Below are 26,493 nucleotides of genomic sequence, written 5' to 3'. Positions count from 1 at the left end.
GGACTGGATATTCCGCCGGCAACCTTGCAGCAGCTGATTAGTCTCTGAGGGTAACAAGTGATTCATTAGTCAAACCCAGATTAGCAGGCGGTGACTGATACCGATATCTTGTGGTCACAGTTGACATTTGAATTTAAATGATGCAATTTGGCCACACATAAAGTGTGACGCGATGTACGGAATTTAGAGTGATGAGACTGAATGGGGATGACTTTTGAAAGATAAAAATCACTGAAATGCGCTGCGCAAAGAAATGGCCTCGATTATCAGTTTTCTATGTAGTGAACTGACGCTTAAAGGTTTCTTTCATCGGCGAGTTTCTGTCTTCGCTCTGCAAGAGGTGACCTTTGAGATATAGGTTTTAATTAGATACATTTTGGGTTATTGACTTTAAAATCGTGACCCAGGTGCAAAGATACAGTTAAACTTAAATTTGAACTTGGTTGAGTTATTCTGAATGAATTCAATTTTCAATAAAAAGAGTTTTCACTTGAGTTGTTATTTATTTTTTCTTTAAGAGAGCTGGATATGCGAAAGAAACATTAAAGGGACAGTGTTTGATATTGAGTGTCAAGACCGGTACAAGCAGGGGACCCAAATGCGTAAAGTTTAACACAATGCTTTATTGAGGGATCGGGGAAGTCAGGGCGAGAGGAAAAAGACCGTGATCAGGTGCTCGCTGGGCAGGAGGAGCGGGAAGTCCTTGCGAACAAAGGGTGCTCGGGGATCGGAACAAGTCGGGCAGCCGAGACGGGAGACGGAGCTTGGATCGGAGATGGGAACAAGTCGGGCAGCCGGGACGGGAGACGCAAAATGGATCGGAACAAGTCGGACAGCTGGGACGGGAGACGGCATGTGGATCGGAGATCGTAACAAGTCGGGCAGCCGGGACGGGGGACTGAGCGTGGCCGGAAATCGTAACAAGTCGGGCAGCTGGGACGGGAGACGGCACGTGGATCGGAGATCGTAACAAGTCGGGCAGCCGGGACGGGAGACTGAGCGTGGATTGGAGATTGGAACCAGTCGGGCAGCCGGGAGGCGAGAAGTAGTGTGGTCAGTGATCGGATCAAGTCGGGCAGCCGGGACGGGAGACAGAGCGTTGATTGGAGATCGGAACAAGTCAGGTAACCGGAGACGATAAGGAAGCAGGGGACAGGGGATCGACACAGGGAACGGGGACGAAATCGAGCAGGATACAGGAACAGGTCGAGAAAACAACGGGAGCCAAGGTCACAAATGCTTGCCTTGCATGTGCGCAGGTTCGCTGACAGACTGACAAGGTTTATTTAAGAATGACGTGCTTAGTTAAATATGAGGAGGACGAATTAGGGATCAAGTGGCAATTATTGTCCAAAGCAACAACAAAAGAGGATTTGCAATGAGCATGTTAACCACAAAAGGGCACTCAAACCTACACTATATGTTTCTCAAGGGCCAAACAGCTCCCGTTGGCAGTATCATTTTATTGCAACAATGCATTTCCAATTTTATCCACCATATTTTCCGGTATATAAGGCGCACTGGGTTATAAGGCACGCTTTCAAATTTCTGGACAATTGGGGGTTTTCTGGTGCACTTTATGGTATGGAAACTCGGTAATTGGATTTTGCATGTATTTTTACTTTTTTTCTAAATATAGCGCGTGCTAAAAAAGGTATCGGTGTCAGCATCGAAAAACTGGATTTACAGTATCAGTTTTCGGTAAGAGAAATCTGTTGTTGTGAACCTAACATAATTAAATCTTTCTAATCGAAATATAATCAAAATATAATCTATAAATTACAATTTGTGTGTGCGCGTGTGTGTGTATTCACATATGACTTAAAGGCTACAAAAGGTCTGAACCGATTTACACAGTTGTAGTTTGGGGACTCTGGGAGTGTTTTTATCTATGTTTTGTGTCGGGGCAACCCTAACAAATACCAACAAAATTGACAAACGTTGCCCGGCAATGCCAGGCATTCTACTTAGTGGGTGTGGTTTGCTGAAACGTGAGTATTACTATTGGTTATTGTACCGTGCCAGTGTGCATACTGGTATAGGCGTTGCTCATTGGTGGTGAGAACTGGGTGGAAGCCATACTTCTGCAAGCCATCACCGGGCCGCGGAGGGATTCAAGTGCCGGGCATGAGGGGCAGATCGATTTTTGAGTAAGTTACCCCGGGTCATTTTTAGAAGAGCGGTTAGTGGTGGAAACTCTCTTTTCCAGAAGCAGCACTTTTGGCTCGGCTCACTAACAACCCCAACAACCTCACCGAAGGAGAATGCCCAACAATGCCAGACCATTCTGCTTGTTCCTATTAATTTGAATGCTTGGTATATATGAGAAAAGTCCAGTGAAACATTAAATATGTTTGGTTTGTAGGAAAAGAGTAATAGAAAGGGAAAATATTTCTTGGTTGAGATGTGTTGTCCATATAACAACTGGAGTTTTATTTTATGTGTTCGAAACACAAAGTAGCGCGAGGATAATACAAAATCCAATCCCAACGAGCAGAGAGAAATGTTCTTCAATCATGTTTGATTTTTCCATTCTGTGCCAGCACTACAATGGCTCCCCGGCGCATAGCGTGCATGCCCGCTCTGTTATTGGCACACTCGCAATTCCGCCCTGCAGTTACTCTCATGCAAACAGTCCTCTGGAGAGAAACGGACAGGAGAAGCATCAGACGGCAACAGAATAAAGGAAATCAATCTGACAATTTGGGAACAATTGCCGCATTTCTGCGCCTGCGTGGCTTCTGGGGAAGTTAATTTTCACCCAGCTGGCGTGGTCCGATTTTCCCTGCCAAACCACGGAGAGCGTAAAACGTGTTTTGGATACGAGGCACGATTTGGGAAAATTGGCACCGCGCTTCAGTGAAGCCGTCAAAAAATGCTGGAGGATTGTGTGCAAATATTTTTTTTTTCTACTTGTCTACCAGATATTTGTTCGGTATTCTGTATTGTTGATAAAAAGAAGGGATTCGCGATAACTGTTTGTTCCTACAAAAACATTCTAAAATCAAAAAACTTAATGGACTGGCTTAAATTCAGAAGGCCATGTGACTGAATATGACCAAGCTCACTGCGCAGTTTAAAGTGGGGTGCGTAGTTCGAAGTGTCCTTAAAAATTTCAAAATCAAGTATTTTCCCTATTAACTATGTGTTAACAAGGCCCAACTATTATATTCTTTCTTTCTTTATTTATTATTTTTATTATCAGTGTTCCGACCATGGAGTGGATTAGGCTAAAGGAAAGGACATGGGGGGAGTGGGAGGAGGAGAGTGATTACACCAGCACGAGGTTTGCTTTTATTCTAGGATGAAAATGGTGAAAGTAAGAAAAAGGACCTTTTCAAATACAGTCCAATTGCCAACCCAAAAATGCTGAAAAAAAAGGAGTATCCGAGAGAGACACGTACGTGCATGCGTCATACAAGCAGCTCGATAGTGGCTGCAATGATTATTTCAGCCAGCAGATGGCGTCAGCAAGAATAATATTTTGAAGTTACGGGCATTACCTTTGAAGAGTATTGAGGAGACACAACCAAGTGATGCTACTACCTCAACTCGCTAAAGTTCAAATGGCCGTACAATAACAACATCCTGTACACATCCTGAGCAGCGCGACTGATTATGGCCCAGTTTTCTGCTGCTTCACATTCATAACGAAGAGGTAGAGAGGAGACACGACTAAGTGATACTACTACTTAGACTTTCTAAAGTTAATAAGCCAGTACAATCACAACATCCTGTACAAATCTCTGAGATTGCGCCTGATTACGACTGAGTGTTCTAGTGCCTTGCGTAAATTATGAAGAGGTACAAAAGAGACACGACCAAGTGATGTTACCACTTCGACTTGCTAACATTTAAAAGGAAAAAGAATCACTACAGCCTTTACACATCCTGAGCATTGCGGCTTATTATGGCCAAGCTCTCTGGTGGCATTTCACAACAAAGAGGTAAAGGAGAGAAATGACTAAGTAATGGTACTAACTAGACTTGAAGTTTAGAAGCCCGAACAATCACGACATACTGAAGGTTGCGATTGATTACGGCCAAGCTCTCCAGTGCCTTTCACACATTACATGTCACAAGAGGTGACACGACCAAGTGATGCCCTTACTTATAATCGGAGGAGTTCAGAAGCCTGTCCAATAACAACAGCCTGAGCTTTGCAACTGGGTATAGCCAAGCTCTCCGGAGCCTAGTGCAAATTATGAAGCGATAGAGAAGAGACACAACAAAGTAATGCTGCTATTTTGAGTACAAAAGTTCAAAAGCCTGTACAATCACAACAGTGCGTAGACATCTTGAGCAGCGCGACTGTTTATGGCCGAGCTCTCTGCTGCCTTGTATATATTTTGATAAGGGAGAAACAAGAAACGACCAAGTGATGCTCCTACTTCAAATTGCCTAAGTTTAAAAGCTCTTACAAACACAACAGCCAGTATACTTACTGAATATTGCAACTGATTATGGTCAAGCTTTCCAGTGCCTTGCGCCCTTTACAGAGAGGTAGAGAAGAGACCTAACCACGTGATGCAACTAGTTTGATTCGCTGGAGTTCAAAAGCCAGTCCAATTACAAAAACCTGTACACATACTGAGCATTGAAACTGATAGTGGCCAAACTAGACATTGCCACACAAACACGACAAAGAGGTAAAGAAAAGACACGACCAAGTCATGGTACGACTTGGACTCGACCATGTTCACAAGGCTGTACAATCGCAGCAGTCGTTAGGCATCCTGATCATTGTGACAGATTATAGCCAAGCTATCTGGTGCCTCAAACACATGACGAAGAGGTGGAGAGGGGACACAACCAAGTGATGCTACTATTGTGACTCGGCAAAGTTCAGAAGCACATACATTCAAAGCACCCTGCATACATCCAGACCATTGTGACTGATTACGGTCTAGTTCTCCGGACATTACTAAGACCGAGGTTCCTACAGCCTAGAGCAAGTTACATAGTTCTTGCACACAATACATCGTCTGTCTGAAGTTGCTTCGAGTATTGTGGGTAGACCAAATACATCAGTCTGCTTTGAAAGGCCCGACTGAAACCACATCACCGTTTTGATAGTTTAGTCATTCTGGTCAGGGCATGCTGCCACAAAAGTAAACTAGTAAACTTGATAAATGTTACAGAATCTTTTTAGTTCAAAAAATAGTAATCTTATTAATGTGTTCACATTTTTAACACTTAAGAAAATTGAGTTTTATTATCTGTTATTATACATTTTAATGCCAATTAAGGCCTTATTTTTATAATAAGGAATTCAATGCCTTTTAAGACTTTTCAAACCCGCCCAAGTGATCCTACTACTTGAACTCACTAAAGGTCAAAAGCCCGCACAATCACAACAGCTTGAACACATCCTGAGCCATGTGAGTGATAATGGCTCAGCTCTCAGGTTCCCCGTTCACATTATGAAGAGGTAAAGACGTGATAGGACCAAGTTGTGTTACTTCTTCTAAAGAAAGTTAAAACATATAATAAAGAGGCGAATAATTGCTTTGCATTCTTCAAACAGTGTCTGCTGAATGAAAATTATAACATGGCATAAAAGTGTCTAATTATAGGGTCTATTTTTTGATGGGCCGAGAATTGTGAGGTCAGATTTCTCCATTAACAGTCCATAATCACGGTGCATCCCTGAATATCAATGTATTTGGCATTAGGAAGTGTAATCCTGTAATGTGCATCGCAGAAACAAGTGAATCTTTGAAATAAGTGAGTTTAGTCAAGAGTTGCTCGATGTTAAGAGCAACTTGAGTGTTTCTGATCTAGCTAGCTTGACTGTGGTCCAATTTGAAGCCTCCAAGTTCCAAATGACTAAATCATCAGGACTGCAAACTCTTAACGAGAAATAAAAATTGAAGAAGCCTGAAACAATGCTTCTTAAAGGTGAGGTGCGGCATTTTAAAACCTGCAATCATGACTTTAGCCAGAGGATGGCAGTAGAGTAACACATAATATGCGTGCATTTCTTCGACACGCTCAAATAAACTCTTCTTTTTTCATCTTTTTGGGGTTTTGTTCCGCCCCTGTAGAACTGATAAAGGATAACAGCAGATAAACGCAATGGAAAACAAAGCATAAGGGCTCTTTGAACTCAGTTCGGCACATATTTAATAGAAATATTTAACTTTGAACTCTTTAAGAACACCTCAAACTACGCACCTCACCTTTAATTTAAAAATGTACCCTCAGGTGCAGTTGTATTACTACAATGAACAAAATCACTCAATTTTATGTTAAGAAGTGGAAAGATAATTTTATGTAGAGTATAAGTTAATAAATGTGTCTGGATTGCAACATCTAGACGAAAATCAACGTATATTGTTCCAAAACAGACCTAGAGTCTTTGAAAATGTCTAAGAATTGACAATTTTATAATACATTTCAAATAAAAAACTCACCTTGGTCTAGAGACCTGGAAGGAGCCCAGCTTTTGAAGTAATCGTCCTAAATGGAAACACAACATGAAAAATTATGTTATAACACAACAATGAATATAAGTTGATATAATTTTTAAACCTGGGAAACATCCATCCATTTTCTGAACGGTTTATCCTCACTAGTGTTGCGGGAAACTGGCAAACAGTATGTTTTTTATTAGACTTAAATATATTATACACACACACACATATATAATATATACAGTGTATATATTCGGTGTAAATATACTATACTTATATATAAATGACCCCAATCTATATTTACTGGTATTATAAGTAGTTTTTAGTTCTTGGGACGAAGATTAGTTTTTAGTTCTCATTGTCACTTAGCAGAGATATTCTGAAAACTGTTATATCATTTTTTGCGGGGATTTTGGGGGACAATATAATCCTGTTGTCTACAGCTCCCCCAAAACTACGTAATTTTTTTCAAAACAAAAATTGATAAATCTTATTGATTTATATTTTTATTCTTTAAAGTGTACAGGAGACTTAGCGACATTAACAACTTACTTTGTGTGCCCAAACACGTACTAAATTCAAACTTTGCGTGTTATTGTACGTGTCTAAAATTTCAAATATATATTGTTTCACTGTGTTTCCCAAGGCTTATGATGATGCTAAAGGGAAAAGAAAAACATGATGACCATGGAAACGAAGCTTGTGATTATCCAGGAAGAAGAAGGAGGAACACAAATAGCCATGTTTCATGACCGTAACCAATCCACATTCAGTACTATTATTAAAAGTAAGGAGGTAATTAAAGCAAATGAATATGTTAGAGCATGTCAATCCTTGCATCCACTTGCTACTCCAATTGACCAGCTTAAGTCAGATCACACCAAAGCTAAATATTTTTTTTTATTCACATGTATATTTATTTATAATGTTATTTAATAATATTCACGTAGTTTACACACAAGTAGTACATACTTTTGACCAGGGGTCTCCAATCTTTTTCAAGCTGAGAGATATGTTTTGTTACTAATCAGTGCATGTGACATGTATTTATGAAATAGGATCTGATGTTATGACTGTTTTGTTACTATATTATTAGCAGGTTAATTATTGGAGGTAGGGTTAAATAGACCCTGTCAACAATTATACAAATAATTTTATGAGAAAATCACAACGTCCCAACACGGGCATGGGCACCTCAGTTGTCCTTAAGGGCGGCAGTAGCTCAGGAGGTAGAGCGCTCGTCTTGGGATCAAGGGATCCTAGTTCGAATCCCGACTTGTCCGTGTTACATGTCGAAGTGTCCTTGGGTAAGACACTGAACCCCTAATACCCCCAATAAGCAGGTTAGCTTCTTACATGGCTGCAATACAAGGCCGCTATTGGGAAATGTGAAGCACACTGTAAAGCGCTTTGGGAAGTCATTGACTTGAAAAGCGCTACATGAATGCAGATCATTTCATTTCATTAAGGGGCACCCTAGTACTCGCAGACAACACGTTGGAGACCCCTGCTGTAGACTAATATGTTATTTACACGGTTTTATCTGGGGTACCGGGAGTTACGAATGCATTAGCTCATTATCATAGGTTTGTATGCCCCACTCTACTATACTACTGTTTACTGTATACTATAGGTATTTTGCGATTCCCACAAAGTACAAATTACTGATGTATCCCAGAGGTCTACTGTATTTTTATGTTTTATTAATATTTAAATAAAAAGGAACTGTATACAATAGCTCAAACAAAGGATTTTAATCAAAGCAGCTAAGAAACATTTTCATTTGATGACAGAAAATAAATCCAAGATGGTTTTCCTGCGTATTTCTACTAGTACACTTTGAACTCGTTCCCCTAGAAGCAGGCTGAAGTTGTTTCCGACACTTTCCAAGCCCGTTCACGCTCGTGTGACAGTGTCTGCATCTAAAGTAGATGTAGCCGAAGAGGTTTGTGTCAAGACCATGTTGCGGACACAAAGTGAGTCAAAACTAAGGAAACTTGCAAGAAAGTAGTAACTCTGCTTTTGCATGTAAGGGAAAGAGCAATAGTAGGAAAATGAGATTCATCCAAAAAGCAGAGTTTTTCTAGTTCCCTGATGACTTTTCCTTTTAAATCCAGTCTCAATTACAAATTATAAATTGACGCCTTAAATCTTTTGAGAGTTTAGACTAAGGTTTCTCAAATTGACAGTGTGCAATACTTTACCACTAGGGGTCGTTTGTATCGTGAAATATGAAATAAAAAGAAATGAAAATGAAATGATCTGCATTTATATAGCGCTTTTTAAGTCAATGACTTCCCAAAGCGCTTTACAATGTGCTCCACATTTCCCAATAGCGGCCTTGTATTGCAGCCATGTAAGACGCTAACCTGCTTATTGGGGGTCTTAGGGGTTCAGTGTCTTACCCAAGGACACTTCAACATGTAACACGGACAAGCCGGGATTCGAACTGGGATCCCTTGATCCCAAGACGAGCGCTCTACCTCCTGAGCTACTGCCGCCCCAAAATAGAAATAGAGCTGAAGTGTGTACATTGAAAGAAGACACAGTACAAAAGGCCGAAGGACACAATTAGGAGTTCAGGTGGGCAGATTATCGTCACCGATATTTGGGAAATTGACGGATATCGGTATCGGCATTTTAATATATTCGACTCAGATACAGCCGAGCATTTCTCTACCCCTCTCCTGCCTTTTGTCTCACACTGTACCTACCTCACACCTTCTGCCTGCAGAATAAGTGGCTAGAGAAGGAAAATGAGTGAGTAAAAAGCAGGTGAATGTCATGTCCTGCACGGTTGTCATGGCGCCCAGCTGGCCCCGCCCCTTGACACCGGCTGACCTGCATTTCTTGATTACTCCTATGGGTACTTACACGCGCCTTTTGGAACTGCCCTTTGCCAGATCGTTGTTTACCCTTGTTGAAAACCTGTTAATGCCTGTTTGATGCCAACTGCCTGAAGACAGCTGTGATGGGCTCAGGCCCGCGACCCTACTGAGGATAATCGGTGCGGATAATGGATGGATAATTGTCTATTTATTGTTAGTTGGGCTTGGGAAAAAAGTATTTGCAGAGGTACACACAAACCAGATAAAACCTCAATTCTGTGAAAACAAAATGAAATAATAGTAGAGATGTCATCCATGACTTTTTACCGGCAAAGCCCGCAAATTTTATAGCTTAGCACTGTCGTAATATTTTTATACCTACTCAAACTCAACAGTTTTAAGGATGAGCAAAACCGAATGAGGCAGACGTGGACACAAATGTTGTCTGACCTCGCTAATGAAACTGACGAGGAAACGTGATCACGACTCACTAATGTTTACTATCTGTAGTCAGGCTTGGAAAAAATAATTAATGGTAATTTCCGTAAGAACTAAAATGAGAACCACATGACTTGCTGGAATGGTCATGGTCACCTATCTTTTTAAAGCTGAGAGTTTCTTTTTTTGTGACTGATTAACACAACTCATTAAAATGTTACTATGTTATCATGTTATTACCAGGTTGTAATTATTAGAAGTATGGTTAATCATGAAAACACTATGCCTGTTAGAGATGATTTTTCTTAGAAAATCACAATCACCCGTAGCTGTTTCCAAACTGATTCTTGGGATCCTTAGTGACCCATAGACTCTAAACTGGCATGGTTTACTCTGGCAGTTGATGTCAAATTTGGTTAGAACTCCAACTCGATAGCGATATCTCTTATTAAGTGTTCCTATGATATATGACATGACAAAAAGACTTACCTCCGCTTCCTTTAAAGGATTGCAGATAAAAAGGGAGAGAAAAAGAGGAGAAAGGTCAGTGATGACGGCAGAGGTTGAGATTTCTACTGATTCAGCAATCATTTTTGGGTATTTGACAAGAACATTTTTTTAAATGAATCATAAATTGGAGGAGAGAGGTACAGTCAATCCATGGGACACGGTGTCCCCGCCTTATGATATTATCACTTTACAGTGTGAAAAGAGATGCTTTTTTGACTCCTCTATAAGGCATTCCCCCTACTATTCAAGATTGTTTATATTGTAATTAACATAAAAATGCCAATTGAAACTGTAAGGTTTTAACATTTCCAAAACTGCAATCTGACTCCAAGACACTTCACGTGTCTTGTCCAAACCCTTACAGTTGGAGCATGTCCAGAAGCCGGAGAAGTTATTGAGCAAAGTATAGTACACATATTAATTTATTTAGCTAAATCACATAGTCGAGGAAATCAGGTCTCTGTCTGTGCCAATTACAATTCTGTGCAGGAGACAGGACGACGAGAGTCCGGGGGCTCCTCTGTTATAATTCATGTTGATGGAATGTTTACGCCCCATGACCAAGCCTTTGGCTGATTGGTCCGGGCTGTGTTGATGCAATTATCCCAATCGTCCTTCGAAGCATTGGCAGAAGGTGATAAGTCATTGTCATCTACACAAACAGAAACCAGAGACACATTCCAAAGCACAAGAGTTTTTACGACAGCCGTCTCTTAGAGTTTGCCCTCAAACACTGAAGTCAGATTTTAGAACAAGTATATTAGACTTTATGTAAGATAAAACGGTGTATAAAATAGTATATAACTTCAAAACCTCTGTGGACAATGTTGATTTAGTTATTTTAAAACTAGGATACGATAAAATAAAATATGTACATAGCTGGGATCCAGTATCCCTGCGACCCTAATCAAATCAAGTCTATGTGTGAAGCACTTTTCAGGCAATACATTGCCTTTCAAAGTGCTCTACAAAAGCATTCAGACAAGACAACCCAAAACACAGACACACACAATGGTTAAAATACAATAAAAACAAAATAAATCGTAAAAGAAAAAAATATGATTATGGCAAGAGAAAAAAACGGTATGAGAATAAGCGGTGCAGAAAATATATGTAAAACGGGAAAAACGATGTACTGTACATATATTCTGTGCTGTTTTTTTTGCCATACCCTATTCCAGATTTAAGTCATTAGTGAGATGATTCTGTTACAATGCTATCATGTGAATTAAAGATTTGATCAATTTCATGAACTGCGTTTGCATCGCATATTTTAAAGTCCTTCACATTTACCCGTTCACACACACACTCACACGGCAATAGTAAATAGTTTATTCAGGTTAAAAATTTCCTCCCAAAAATGAATATTGATGTACAACTTTCAATAGAAAACGATTGTTTTGCCATTACCTTTGAAATCATCTTAACATGGTAAGGAAAATGATTTCCTCCCGACTGAGCAGTTGCTGGTTCTCGTAAAATATCCTTCTCAAAGATGGTCTTCCCTTTTCTCATGACCTCTATTAATATTTCAATGTGCCCATCTAAAAGACATTAAATGGCCATTTTCCTCGTAACGGCACAACCTCAATGTCACGAGAAGCATTGAAAACGACTACAAGGGGATAAAAGAAGCCCGTTATTAAAACAAGCCCTTGACAAAGCCTTTTGTTAGAGAGTTTTTGCAATCTGAAAGCAAACTTTCCAATAAAGAAGATCCTTTTTACAAAAGTTCCTTTCAAGAATCAATTCATCTGTGGAATGACTCCTGGTTTGCTTTGAATGGCTTTTCCTGTAGCTTCTCTTGTTAGCCGCTAGAGTTAGCCATTTAGACCAGCTCTGACAAACTCCAACGATTGACTGTTGTCAGCCACTCCGGGTGCATCAAGCTGGTTCGGTCTTTTATCAACTATAAGGGGAATTCGAACTGGATTCTATGTTCGCACACTTTATGAAATGTATCTTTGCTCAAAAGAAAGTACGGAATTAGAACTCAGAATGAATTGTGAACAAATCTGGCTTCCGTAGTGCTACTTACTTGAATAGAAACGTTTCAGTGACCTCTAGTGGTTGATTAATATACACTGTGATTTTAAAATTATATTTCATACTTTGTCAATCGAGCTGTAAAACATTTTACTAAACGTTAGCGTTAATAGAATGTTGTGTTGCAAATGGGCTTGGACTTAATGTCATGGTTGTCATGGCGCCCAATTGGCCCTGCCCGTGTGGCGCCAGCTGCAGCTCGTTGACAGATTGGCTTTCCTTCTGTTTAAGCTCAGTGCTCTCACTCACCGTTTGTCAGTCCGTCAACAAACCTCTGCCCCGCAAGATGTGGGTTTTGACTCGCTCCTGTTTCTTTTTGGTATTTCTTGTCCGGTATTGTTCCCGTTTATTTTGTCCTGTTTAATATCGGTTTCCTTTTTCGTTCCCGTCTACTTTTGTCCGGTTTATTATTCTCTCCAGTTTTTGTTTCCATCTTGTTTGTCTCGTTTAATTTCAATATCCTGTTTCAATATCAACCCTGTCTTTCCCGTCCTATCCGGTATCGACCCCATCGGTCCAATATCTGCTCGGGCAATTGGTATCGATCTCGTCGGGTTCTGGCTTCCTGTTTTTCCACACCAGACCGCTGCCTAACGTGCATGACTCCCCATTTCCCGTAAAATAAAAGTTTGTGTGAGAAACGTCACACATTTGGGTCCTGATCCTGTTTCGGTTGATGATACTTAATTATAAAATAAATTTGTCGCAATTAAGATTTAGAAAAGGATCAAAAACAGATGTTGCTTTGCATTTCAAATAGAATTTAATCTGAAACAAAGTTGCATAATAGTCTCGTTTACTGGTATATATTTAAAAGTAAGTGAAAAAAGCTGATTTCAATTGTAGAAGCTAACAATAGCGGCTAGCGGCGAACCATAGGCCACAGTCAAGTGGCTAAAGTGAGTGGCTAAGAAGGGAAACAAGTGAAGAAAAAATGGAAAAACATAAGAAAGAAGTTGAAGATGAAATGCAAATTCTAGCATTGGAACCCTTAGTGGAGATTAAAGGGACAGTGTGTATTATTTAGTTCCTCCTATCCAGTAAAAAAAAACCACAACAATATAGATTTCAATACTAGGCAAAATCAATTAGCTATCATACCAATGCTGTTTTAAAAAAAACATAGGTTGAGAAATTTGTATTTCTTTTACAACATTGAATCCCCACTTTGATTGGCACTGAGTTCGTCCGGTATCTTCCTGCCACTCCAAGTATTACTGTCCCTTGCTCATAACACACAACATAGTTCCATCTAATGGTCAAATAATACACATTTGGGCTTTAAACCCCAAGTTACTGGTCAAAGTCAAAAGGTTTCAATCAAAGCCTTGAAAAATGGTTACTCAACGACAGAAAATGGTTGGTTGGCCATACACACAAAATTCAGCACCAGCTTGTCAAGTGTTGTGTTATCCACCCTGGGGCAACAAAGACTGTGATTTTGACAGTTGTCAAGAAGTATCACTTGAAGAAGAGGACTTGCGCTTTCTCTTTGACCTCAAACAATTTGTTTGGGTGAACCTGTATATATATATGTGTGTGTGTGTGTGTGAGGCTAAAGCTGTATACACTGCACATACAGTACAGTAAAAACAAAACAAAACAAAAACAAAAAAACAATTTATTACCCTGCTAACAAGGGCCACTTGTCGGTTGTTTGGGTCATTGTCCAAATTTAAATAACGAGGTCTCTGACAAAAAAATTGTGCCTTAGCAGAGACAGACAGACAGGGGATTAAAGTAACGGGCTCAAAGTATCCTAATGTAGATGCGTAAGAGTACAGCTTCTTCTTCACAAATCTAATCAAGTAAAAGTAAAACGTATAGTGATTAAAAATACTCCTAGAAGTACAGAATATTCCAAAACTTACTTAAGCAGATTAAAAGTAGTAAATTAACTACCCACCTCAGGTCACATGGATGTACTGCATCCGACTTAATCATTTTGATAGTATGCTAATATTGCTAATATAGATCCATACAGCATGTGTCACAATCTTTATAAGGCGTATAGAACACTTTTAATTTTTGGCGGGTTTAGACCAGTGTTTTTCAACCAGTGTGCCGGGGCACACTAGTGTGCCATGAGACCTTGTCTAGTGTGCCGCTGGAATTTGCCCAATTTTATCTTTCCAAAAAGATCAGCCCATTATTAAGTGTTTTTGATTTCTTCAGACGAGGAACTATAATAGTCATCCATATCAGTAGGTGGCAGTAGATTTTTATATACTTTTTATCTGATAATTATCTGCTCATGAGGTAGCACACTACATTTAATTATTTAAGTTGTTTCACAAAAGCGGTTTAAGATTGCACTGTAAAAAATAAAAACGTGAATAAAGCACATCATTCTTTTTTATTTTAAGTATTATTTTATTCTTTTCATATACTATTTATCTGCTTATGAGGTGGTAGAGTAAAATATTTGAGATGACTTCATTTTCAAACATTTTCAACAGACGGTGTGCCTCGGAACGTTTTTATTAATAAAAGTGTACCTTGGTTCAAAAAGGCTTTAAAAATACTGCCCTAGACAATATTTGCTTTTTGTTTTTGGATCCAATATGGCTCTTTCTACATTTCAGGTTGCCGACCCCTGTATTGAGATTTAGAACCTCTATTTCAGGTGGAACCTGACCCCAAAAATGACAAGATCACACTAAACACTCCTAAAACTCCCCAAAACTTGCAATCATCATGCTCTCTCCCAAAATATCTCTGCAGAGCCGGACAGGCTTCTTATCAGAAGACTCCGCAAAGCATACCGATTACCTCCATTGAGATAAGAGCTGCCCTACCTCTCGGACATTTCCGACAGCCACTGAGTAATCAGATTTTCAGATTTGCTGGCTAACTCCTCAGCCCCACTTCAGTGGGGGAGGTTGCTGAGCCTCTAGGCCCGTTCTACAACAAACGGCTTCATAAATCAGGTTGTCAGGATGCTCAACTTTGGCTACTAGCTCATGTTCTTACCTTTGCCGCTGGACTGCAACCCAAATGTTATTGTGTGTCCATAAATATGAGGGATGCATGATAAGCCTCATACTCTTTGACCTTCTCCTGGTGTCACAAGAAGTGCAGGGTGCCGCACATATTTGTCATATATTTAGTAATTTACGAGTATTATAATGGGTCTCATTCCTTTTTGCCTCATCGTGGCGTCACAAGATGTGCAGGGTCTTTACTATAGGCCTCCATTTTTTTGGCCTCTTCATGGTGTCACAGGACAAACAGGGTGTGTGATTTTATCAGTTATCCTATAACACAGGTGTCAAACAGGCAGCCCGCAGGCCAGATCAGGCCCGCTAAGGGATTGAATCCGAGACAACACTCAGAGAAGCGCAAGAGAAAAATAAGCTGCAGGTCGAAATATGTTAACTTGATGTTCCCAAAGCCTGGTGCCTCTGACAAAGACACTGTACTTGTATTTATTTCTCTCTCTCTTTCTTTTCCACCCCTTTTCTCCCACTCGGTCTCTGTCTCTTTCACTCTCTGTGTCTCTCTTTTTTTCTTCCTTTGTTGCTCTTTGTCTCTTTCTCTCTCTGTGTCTTTTAACCTCTTGTGCTCTAACTTCCTTTTTAACTTTTCTCTCTTTTTCTCTTTCTCTCTTCATACCCTTCGCAGCTTTCTTTTCTGTTTTCTCTCCTTCTGTCTTTCTATTTCTCTTTGGATTTCTTTCTTCTTCTCCCTTTTTTTCCCCCTCTCTCACGACTTTTTATCTTTTGTTTCTCACGCTCTCTCCCAATCTCTCTTTTTATTTCTTTGTCCCGCCCCATCTCCTTTTCCCTCCCTCTTCTCCCTGTTCTATCGTGTGGCCCCCCGAGTTAAAATGACTTTGACACCCCTGTCCTATAAGAACTAATCTACTAGTCTTACCATGGGCTTTAATCCTTTGTTTTCTCCTCTGGGTGTCACAAGACATGAATGGTGCATGACTGATATTCTTATATTTACAGATTTACTGGTATTATATTGGTATTCATTCTTTTTGGCTTTTCCTAGTGTAACGAGACCCTGATGTCACAAGACATGGAGTGTGCGGCACATATTTAGTAATTTACGAGTATTACAATGGGTTTCATTCCTTTTTGCCTCATCGTGGCGTCACAAGATGTTGCAGGGTCTTACTATAGGCCTCCATTTTTTTGGCCTCGTCATGGTCTCACAGGACAAACAGGGTGTGTCACCTAATCTGTTATCCTATAAGAACTCATCTACTAGTCTTACCATGGGCTTTAATCCTTTGTTTTCTCCTCTGAGTGTCACAAGACATGAAGGGTGCATGAGGGATATTCTTAGATTTAAAGATTTACTGGTATTACATTGGCATTCATTATTTGGGCTTTCCAAGTGTGACAAGACGCCGACAACAAAGTTATCAAATATTCACTCTTTTAAGGCTATTACTATGGTCTTTGTTCTTTATGGCCTCCTCTTGGTGTCACAAGACACACACTGTGTGTGACGCTAGTTTTATATATTCACTAATTCAGTGTTTTTCAACCTTTTTTGACGCAAGGCACACTTATTTTCATGAAAAAAATTAAGGCACACCATCCGTAGAAAATATTTAAAGATGAATTGCCAGTACCAGTTTCATGTTGTTGATTTTTTTCACTTAAATTGTCATGTTGCCAAAATGACAGTATAAAGTATAAGTATAAGCAGTTTTGTACACTGAAAGGACTGCTGTAAAGGGGTGTGTAAATAAAGTACTGTACAGTTAACATTAACATTTTTATCATTCGTGGTCACCGTGGGTCAGGAGGTAAACCAATTTATTCATTCTGGTTAATAATTTTGCTGTGATTTGGGATTGTATGATACGTTTCATCCGTTTTCATGTTTAACTATATTTTATGCTGTTTTCCTCATGTTGAGGTTTTTGAGTTTTTCCTTGCCCTCATGTAGGTTTTAGATCAGGGGATGGTGTCATAATAGTCTGTAGTCTGTAGTGTTCTGTGCAGCCCTTTGAGACTCCTTGTGATTAAGGGCTATACAAATAAACATGACTTGACTTTTTTTATAAAACTAAAAATGAGTAAAAATGATTTTCTAGTAATACAAAACAAGATTTAATACATTCTAACATTTTTTTCAATCTTTTTGGGGAGATTATCAAGATATTCAAATTATGATTTTTACTTTTTTACATTTACTTCATTATTTTCTGTTGGTTACTAGATATTTGAACCGATTCTGTCTCATGTTCAGAGAATTACTTAAAAAAAGAGAGAAAGTGAATGCGGCCACCTACCAGTACGGATGAATGTTACAGCAGGGCGATTAATGACAGAAAGCTGTTTTATTTAAATAATAATAAAATACTAATAAAATAATAAAATTGGGCAATTTCCTGTGGCACACTAGACAAGGTCTCACGGTACACTACTGTGCCCCGGCACACTGGTTGAAAAAAAACGGCACTAATTTACAAGTATTACCATTGGCTTTGTTTTTTTTACCTCTTCCTGGTCTCACAAGACCATTATGGCAATTAAATGCAGGGTGTGTGACACATATTGTTATCATATATGTACTCATATAATAGTAAAACTGTAAGATGAATTCTTTTTGGCCTCCTCCTTGTGTAGCAAAATATGCAGAGTGCATGTGGTATCATATATTTACAAACTTGCTAGTATTACAACAGGCTTCATTCTTTTTGGCCTCCTTGTGGTGTCACAAGATGATGTTATGTGCTTAAAATGTTGACAAATGAAATGCTGGGGGAGCAGTAAATTAGAGAAAAGTGCATTGACCGCTCCTCCCTCATGCGTAAATCAAGGTGGAGTGTCTTATATAATTGTTGTTTTGGATTGACTGAGGCCCTAGGGAAAGACCCGACCTATCTCTGAGAGTGCTTTGTTTCAAACGATATTTGTACGTTTAACGTACGATTTTTGTCATGAAATCATATTAAAGTTCTGATTGTAAACAAGTAACAAGAACATGGAGCTACCCGGCTTCAGCGCTGTTAGGGCAGACAGAGACACAAACGCCTGCGGGAAGCGCAGAGGAGGTGGACTCGCTATCTGCGTGAACACGAGGTGGTGTAACCCTGGGCACAAAGATTTCCATCTGCTGCAGGGACGTCAAACTTTTGGACTAAAGTGGGACGTCATCCACTCCGCTATTGCTAAACTACAACACAGCACCCCGAGGCCATCCTGTTAATCTGTTAATAAACAACAAAGGATACTGGTAGAGTTTCCCTACTGGGATGAATTTATCGATCTAAGAACACAATGCATACAATGTTAACAGCACTGTTTCTTTTGTTATATCTGTAATAGGGCTTTTGAGTTTTGTATTACTTTTATACAAAATAATCTTAAAAATCAATAAAAGATTTATACAACAATCATATGCCATAAGAGATGCTAATGTGTTGCATCAGGGCAGTCAAATTTCAAGCTAGATATAAAACATGTATCACAGCCATAGTCGTCACGCTTTTTGGTTTAATTTTCGTATCAAAACCCAAAACTGGCTTATTGCCAGAGGCAGAAGGAGCACCATGTTGCAGCCTGCTTCTGAGGTCAATTCGGAATCGCCGCCAGCGTTATCAATAAAAAAAAAATGCATGTCAAAAGATTAACTTCTGAAGCTAAAAACCAGTTTCTTGTAAAAAAAACTGTGTTGGCTAGAAGAGTGTGACGAGTGTCCTTGATTTTCATATCTGCGAGGTGAGCTCTTTTGGCGAGTCTGTAGCCCGAAAGACAGAAATGATAAATTGACTTTGCTGCTTCAGGTGACGCTGTTAACACTCCCGGTTTTTGCAACGAAGCTATTGCAGTCTCGGAAAAAAAATGGGTCTCATCTTTCTTTTCACCATTGCTACTCTTCTTTTTCTGGCAGGTGATGTAACATCATCATAGATGTGTATAGATACTGTATATTCTTAGAGATATGGGAAATGATGAATCGGTAAAACCTGCCAGTTTTGGAAGTGTTGTTTTGGCTTTATATAAGATTATGAGTAGGATTAGACCTTTAAGATGACTGATTATTTTTTTAACAATATGCTTTTTGGGGAGTTGTTCATAACTCCAAATTGTATGTTAATTTACTTTTGCTGTTTTTATAAATAAATTAATTTATTATTAAAAAGGTGTTATGAGTGCACTGCAGGAAAGAGGCTAAATATAGTGGAAGCTAGAGCTCTTGTTAGTGATGGGAATGAGTGGAGAGGTGTTGTAAAACGATAGTGGGATGTTTAGACGTGTTCTAAGGGATGGGCGGGGCACCTGTATGATGCAGCAAGGGTAAACCAGTGAAAGCTGTCGGGCCCTGCTATTGAACAAAAGAGTGTGTTGTGTCACCCTGAACCGAGTGACATGGCCGCTTTCTTGTGTCCCGTTTCATCTGGAGGGACGAAAGCATGACCAACTTAGGTGCTGAAGTGCCTAACTTGTTTGGGTGTTTGGACATATGGGTTGGCCATGGTTCAAAAAATGTCTGAGTGTGTGTTTGTTTGCTATTTTCTTCCCTTTTTTATTTTCTTTGTCATTGTATGTGTTTGTCTACCTGTAGGTCACCCCTCGAGGTATATAACCAAGGTAGATAGATAGATAGATATTAAAAAAAAAATCAATTATTAAAAAAAAAAATGATAATGATAAACTTATTCCACCAATTAAAACCGAATCGCCAGCTAGGAGGTAAAACAATTCATAAACGAGGCCTAGTGGTGTCACGATTGCCAAAGTAAAGTCACCTGGGGGCAATCGTTTGGCGCGCTCTCTGATTGGCTGACGTTCTCCTTCAGAGGCGGACGTCAGACCGTACTTCTGTAGTCCTGCGTGTTTTGCCAGATTACTAAGTACCAAAGACTCCTCTTGCTTGATTCCTGCCTGCCTTCTGTTTTTGACCTGTTTCCGTTCCACGTTTTCGACCTGCTCTCCCGCCCTGGCCATCGACCTGCCTGCTAAGCTGTACTGATTCCACCTACCTGTCACGGAACTGCCATTCCGTCCGAAGCGGCTGATGACCGACAAACGCTGGCGTCCAAAGCCAGTTCCGACAACTCTCTCTAATAAAGATTCCTTTGAAACCAACGCAATTGGGTCCGAGATTCCGTTCTGGTTCATGACAAGTGGACGTTCAACAAGCACCAGGCCAGTGAGTGTTGAGCCTAAGCAGCAACAAATGGCTATCCAGCAAGGTGCTACAGTACCTGTATATCCTCCCTTTGAGAGGGGATTCAGTACAGATGGGAACATCGTGACCTATTACAGAGCAGCATTAACACCCGATACTGTGGTCGAACTAATTTTTCTGGCTTGTAACTTTAAAAGCCGTTTTGTTGTTCATTTGTTACATTTTTGAAACTGAATATTTTCTTTTATGTATTTATTTTGTTTATATTGTCAGACACCTTAAGACTTTATGCATCAAAGACTTTAACGTGCTGCTAGATGTAAATTAAAACATGTGTATTTATGATTGTTTCATTTTATGGGAATGCAGGCCTAGATCAGATTATGTGCAATGTTCTGTATTTTGATCACATCATTTTGTTTATTTTTCTTCATATTTGTTAAGTGTTTACAAAAAGATTTAATGCTTTATTGCTTCAGTATTCAAACCTTATCATTCACAAATGGAATTTTCATCATCAAAGGCGATTTTCTTCAGGTTGGATTTTTACTCTGTCTTGGAATAAAGTGGAGCTTGGACGCTATCCTTGACTTAGCACCTTTTCTAGAAGGAGTTAAGCTACTGCTAAAGTTGTGTACCACACGCACAAGGAGAGATCAACCCTATTAATGGACTATGTTGACTATTTTCTAGGTAACTTTTACATCGGTAGTTTTAAGAAACTTCTACTCGATTTTCCAGTCAAAAATAATAAAAATAAAACAAACACAAACAATTTTTTTCTGCAAATGATATATTACCTGCAATATACTGCAACGCTGTGTAGTAGTTTGTCACCTTAGCATCTGGTATCGTCAACTTTCACTTAGGGGCGAAAATTTGACTTCATTATTGATAAGGACTGATAGGAAATGTTTTATTGTGATAACAATTTTTGTCACATGGCCCAGGCCTAGTTGAAAACATGTTCTTGTTGTCAAAATCCGTGCCATTATTTTTTTCCCACTGTAGAATAGGACTCCTCTGTGAAGCGTCAAGTGTTTACGATCTTATCTGCAAGCATCCCTCAGGGATCGTGCCACCGTGGCTGCAGGCCGACAGTTAAGCCAATCAAACAGACTTTCGCATCCGACAGCCCTACTGGGAAAAAGAAAGGGAAGCGCTCCTGAGGATGAAAAGATAAATATGCTTTTGTTCTGCCATTGTTTTCGTGTGTGCTGTTAATTCTCTTTCCGTCACTATTCTCTTTTTTTGGCATATTTCTGCTCCCTCCATATACCTTGCTATCTTTCAATTAGCGATTGACCGACCAGTAGCAATAATCAAGGTTCTATAATTATAATTTGATCAAAGATGCAGATTTTTCAAGCTGATATTATATTATTACTATAAAAAGTAGTCCCCCAGGATACGAGATGAATCCTTTTTGAAGCAGTGATGGCAGAGTTGACTTTATATTTGGAATTAGTATTGTCTTTATTGTCATTGATAATAATATAGTGAACATTGTTTACGAGATTAGACATGGCACTTTATAGTAAACACATAATAAAGCCTTAAAACATAAAAGAATGTCAGCATAAATAGGTTGTAAGTGTAGCGTAACAATAGTACAATCCAACAATAGTGCAATGAAAAATAGCACAATTGTCACCACCAGAACGGAATCAGGACCCAAATGCGTAATGTTAACCACAAGTTCATTGCTAGAAAGAGGAAGGGCAGCGCCTGCGATCCAGTGCTCGCTGGACGCGGGAAGCAAGCCGCTCACACAATCGGATTGTGATCTGAACACGTAAGTATATCTTCCGGAGCGGGAGATGGCGGTATCAAGGACAGAAAAAAACAGGTCGAGCAAAAACGTGGTCGGGATCAAAAATGGGTCGTAAGTTGGGACGGGAGAGCAAACGTAGTCGGGGTCAAAAACAGGTCGAAGCCGGAGACAAATGGGGAGATCAGGAACGGACAGGTGGAAGAACGGCTTCAAAAAGCGGGATCGACGGGAGTCAGAGTCAAAATGCTTGCCTTGTGGAAACAGAGGTTCGCTGACGGACTGACAACAGGCGTGTGAAAGGACTGGTCTTAAAAAGGACTGGGAACCAATCAGATAGCTCGCAGTGATCCAAATCAGTCACCATGACAGCAATAACACTTATTAGCCACAAAATCCACAAATAAGTCAATTAAGAAGATATGAATACCAATTTTACACATTTACAACAGGCAAGGTACATATTTTTTGAACTATTAAGCACACCCTCAAATAAATTGTCTTTTGTGATATATTTTTGGGATTATAAGACACATGACATAAAAACTACTGAAAAAGCTAGAATTTTGAATTTTAAAAAAAGTTCAGAAATAAAAAAATATATATTTCATAGAAAAAAACTAACATGATCAAATCCAGTTACCCTACTCATAGAAATAGTTTCATTCATAGATGATTATAAATGTGTCGGAGTATTTCATTGGTATTATGCATTTTTATTTACCATATTTTCTGATCTATATTTCGCACTTTGGAATTTCTGGTAGACTTGTTTTTTTGGGGTGCATCCTATATTCAGCAATGGACCAAATTTAGAAAAAAGAATTGTCTCTATTGTTCTATTCTAATGTTTTATTATTGGTTGTTTTTTACTGTAATTTGCCTTTTTTAATCAAACCTGCTAACAATTACAGCTATCATTTATTGACTTCATCTTAATGTAAAACATTTGGCCAGCTGGATCATGCAAAAATATGATAACCATGGAAATTAAGTTTGCGATTGTCAAGAAATTCTAAGGCCCAAAAATCACTTAGTTGCTTGGCCACAAACAAAAAACAATTGGGGCTATTATAAAAAATACAAAGGCGACTAATGCTAAAAAATATTTTGAGGGCATGGCAATCTTCTCAAGTGGAAGTTTTACAATCAGTTTCATTATCGATTCCCCATTGTCTCTGCCCCTTCTGCATCCACCCGCTACTCAACTTCACCAGCACAAGTCACGTTATCCAAAGGCAAATATATTTTCACTTTTCCTTTACATGTATATTTATAAAGTTATTTAATCATATGCACATATATTACACATGACTATATAATATTTTGTCATTTGAATGTTTTTATTTCGGGTACCAGGGATTACCAATAGCTAATTACCAAAGGTTTCTATCCCCAGCTCTACAGCAATTTCACTCTGCGATCCAACTTCAGAACGGATTCATGTCGTATCCTGGGGGTCTCGCGTATCTGAATATTAAAAAACACTGAAATAGATGGTGATGGAAAGAAAAAAATGACATCAAGGAGTGTGGAAATCAGCGATGCAGCAACCAAACATTGTCAATAATAAATCAAGAACAAAAAAGCCTGCAGTATTTCCTAGAAAAAAAGCTTATCGGCTGCTCATCTTTCATTCAATTTCAATATCATAACCTTTTCCATCTTTCATTTTCACCTTTCGACAAACAAACACGTCTCGTTTAACAAGTCCAAGAGGGGATTCGTGCTTACAAGCTTGTTGATCTCAACACCCGGCCGAGGGGCGGGCTCTCTCGCCACTGATCGCAGTTTTTTCATGGCAACCCCTCGCTGTTTACAGTGTTTTATTTCTATTCCATGTCTCATCTGAATCCATAAGAGAAAGCTCATCGGAAAAAATCACACTGAGTTAACAAAAAAAAAAGGTTTTAATGAGCCCTTCAGGGACAAACTCCTCTGATGTGTCCTCTGGTCCACTGAAGGCTTGTTTTCCACTTTAGAGTCGGGCTGTAACGGTAAGTTGAGGTTGTCAACAGAAATCGCTAATAGAAATAGTCAACAATTAATTCCATTGTCAATTAATGTCGCCAGACACAGTTTTACAACATCGTAAGGAAGCTCGACATGAATTTCAGCTCTGCTGAGAGTCGCTAATGCGTAATGGTCCTTGTCTCGAGCGGTAACATACATGGGGACGTGAAATTAAAACTTTAATTCGTTTTCCGGATAGTGAAAACTGCAATGGTACATTAAAATGCATTGAGACCATTTGCCAAAAAAATTACGAAAATTAAGTGCATAAGAGCCAAGAAGAGATAACAGGTTCGTGAGCATTCTCCATTCGGGCCCCGGTGTTGTTGAATGCTCTTCCCCCTGAGATTCGAACTGCAACCTCAGTGGAACTGTTTAAATCTAGGCTTAAAACACACTTCTATTCTATAGCATATGAATAACCTATATTTTATGTTGACATTATCTGTGTATTATTTGTTATTGCAACCCCCATTGCAGCCTGTTCATCCTGGAAGAGGGGATTACCTCATGTGCGAACCCTTCTCAAGGTTTCTTCATTTTCCTAATGTTGAGGTTTTTGAGTTTTTCCTTGCTCTCATGTCGGTTTTAGATCAGGGGATGGTGTCATAATAGTATGTGGTTTGCAATAACTCATGGTCTGTGCAGCCCTCTGAGACTCTTTGTGATTAAGGGCTATACAAATAAACAAGACTTGACTTGACATAAACTTTACATCTTTCTGACCTATTACAATATACAAGATACAGTTTTTTAATATGTACAATACACACTTTTAGAAACAACATTGGCTTGTTAATCCTTCAACATGGATGGAGATGGATAAGACATGCAACTGTTCCTGTTAGCCATTGAGTGAGATTACTGATGACAACTAGATCGCAGAGCCAAAAGTGACACGGAAAACCCTAACTAGTATTGTTTCACGATATATTTCAACACAAATTATCAATGTGGAACACTTTTTAAACACCTACATTAGTTTTTAGCCTAGTTTTACATTTTAGACACAGTAACCTATTTATACTAGAAAAACAGTTGCCATAAGGGCAACAAATGACCGCTTACCAAAACTTTCAAAGTTTGGGAGCATTTTAGCCTGGATACGGCGAAAAAAAGACTATTTGCAAAGCTGACCTTGCGTATCATGGCAGTAACTTAGTAATGCGCCAACAGTTAAACAGAGAGCAATTCGGAGTCTGACTCGCCTTAGTAAGATTCAAGTAACATTTAAGCTGATATGGTTTGGATGACATCTGTTGTACATTTTATACACAAATATTCTATACACAATTTATACACAATATTTTGTTGGAGATTAAGCATTATGCCAGACTGTGCCTGACTTCCAATCAGCGAACGTCAGTTGTAAAAACCATTTGATTTAAAACTTTTGAGAATCGTGAAGCTATTTTGCTTCAGACTTTGAAGTTGACCACAGAAAGTACTTCACAAAATGCACATATTTGTTTTATTTACCGTTCTACTGCTGCTAATGAGCCTGTTCAATGTTTACAGTACACCTTTTTCATGGCCAAATGTAAGTACTTTCAAGGAATTTTGAAGCTAATTTTCCAATTTCTGCAGTACCAATCAAAGTAGTGTGAATCGTGTATTTTGCAGAAAAAATATCTGCTAATTACATATGTGATTTTTAATCTTGCGTGTTAATTTATCAAGGCATCATTTTTAAATCTTGATTTAATTGCAAATATATTTGTTTTTGAGACAAATTTCTCCCCATAAAGGTGTTTGGTAAAAATGACAGTAATAGGTAGCTTAGTTCTTCCCCTTCCCCTGGGTATCCCTACCTTAATTTTTGCATGGTCCATCATAAAGGTCATACGCAATTCTTGCAATAATATATAGCATGCGCCTCTCTTCTTAGAAACAACCCATAGGAGGATGACACTTCCTAAGACAATGCCATTCAAAGTAATGCCAGCTGCCGTTAATGCTGAGGGGAAAAAAAAAAAAAATTGCATAGCAAAGCCACCAGAGAGCAGTGTCAATGTCATTTTGAAGCAGACTTGGTGAGAAACAAGGCAATTGTTTCAAGCATTTACAGGCACAAAAAAACTTTTCAATCTTTGAAAACACAACATCAAAGTTTTTCAAGGATTTCAAGAACCCTGTTATTATTTATTTGCCTGTCCCTAAAAAATAGACAGAGGTCTATGTATGGATTTGTGTCTCTACTGACCGAGCAGGGTGCCTAATTGTTTTTAGATAGGGCATTTTTATTTATTTTTTGTACGAATCTGCAGTAAGTTCAATAAAATATGTTTTAGAGGTGATACAAGAATCTCTGATGGTTGTTTTGTGTGAGTCGATTTAACGATGATCTACAGTACGTTCGGGAAGCATT

At 39.1% G+C, this 26,493-nt stretch overlaps 1 protein-coding gene across 1 annotated transcript in view; it reads right to left on the bottom strand.

The window, feature by feature from the left end:
* spock1 (SPARC (osteonectin), cwcv and kazal like domains proteoglycan 1) overlaps window positions 1-26,493 on the bottom strand; it is a 138,316-nt gene that overhangs the window by 71,602 nt on the left and 40,221 nt on the right. The window contains exon 3 of the mRNA XM_088343770.1: window positions 6,417-6,462. Coding sequence (XP_088199896.1) covers window positions 6,417-6,462 — 46 coding nt within the window. The remainder of the gene's footprint in view (window positions 1-6,416; window positions 6,463-26,493) is intronic.

Source organism: Urocampus carinirostris, chromosome 9 (assembly GCF_059441175.1).
Source record: "Urocampus carinirostris isolate Australia breed hairy pipefish chromosome 9, RoL_Ucar_1.0, whole genome shotgun sequence".
Classification (NCBI taxonomy): domain Eukaryota; kingdom Metazoa; phylum Chordata; class Actinopteri; order Syngnathiformes; family Syngnathidae; genus Urocampus; species Urocampus carinirostris.
The sequence above is the reverse complement of the archived record's forward strand: the minus strand, read 5'-3'. Positions and strand labels throughout refer to the sequence as shown.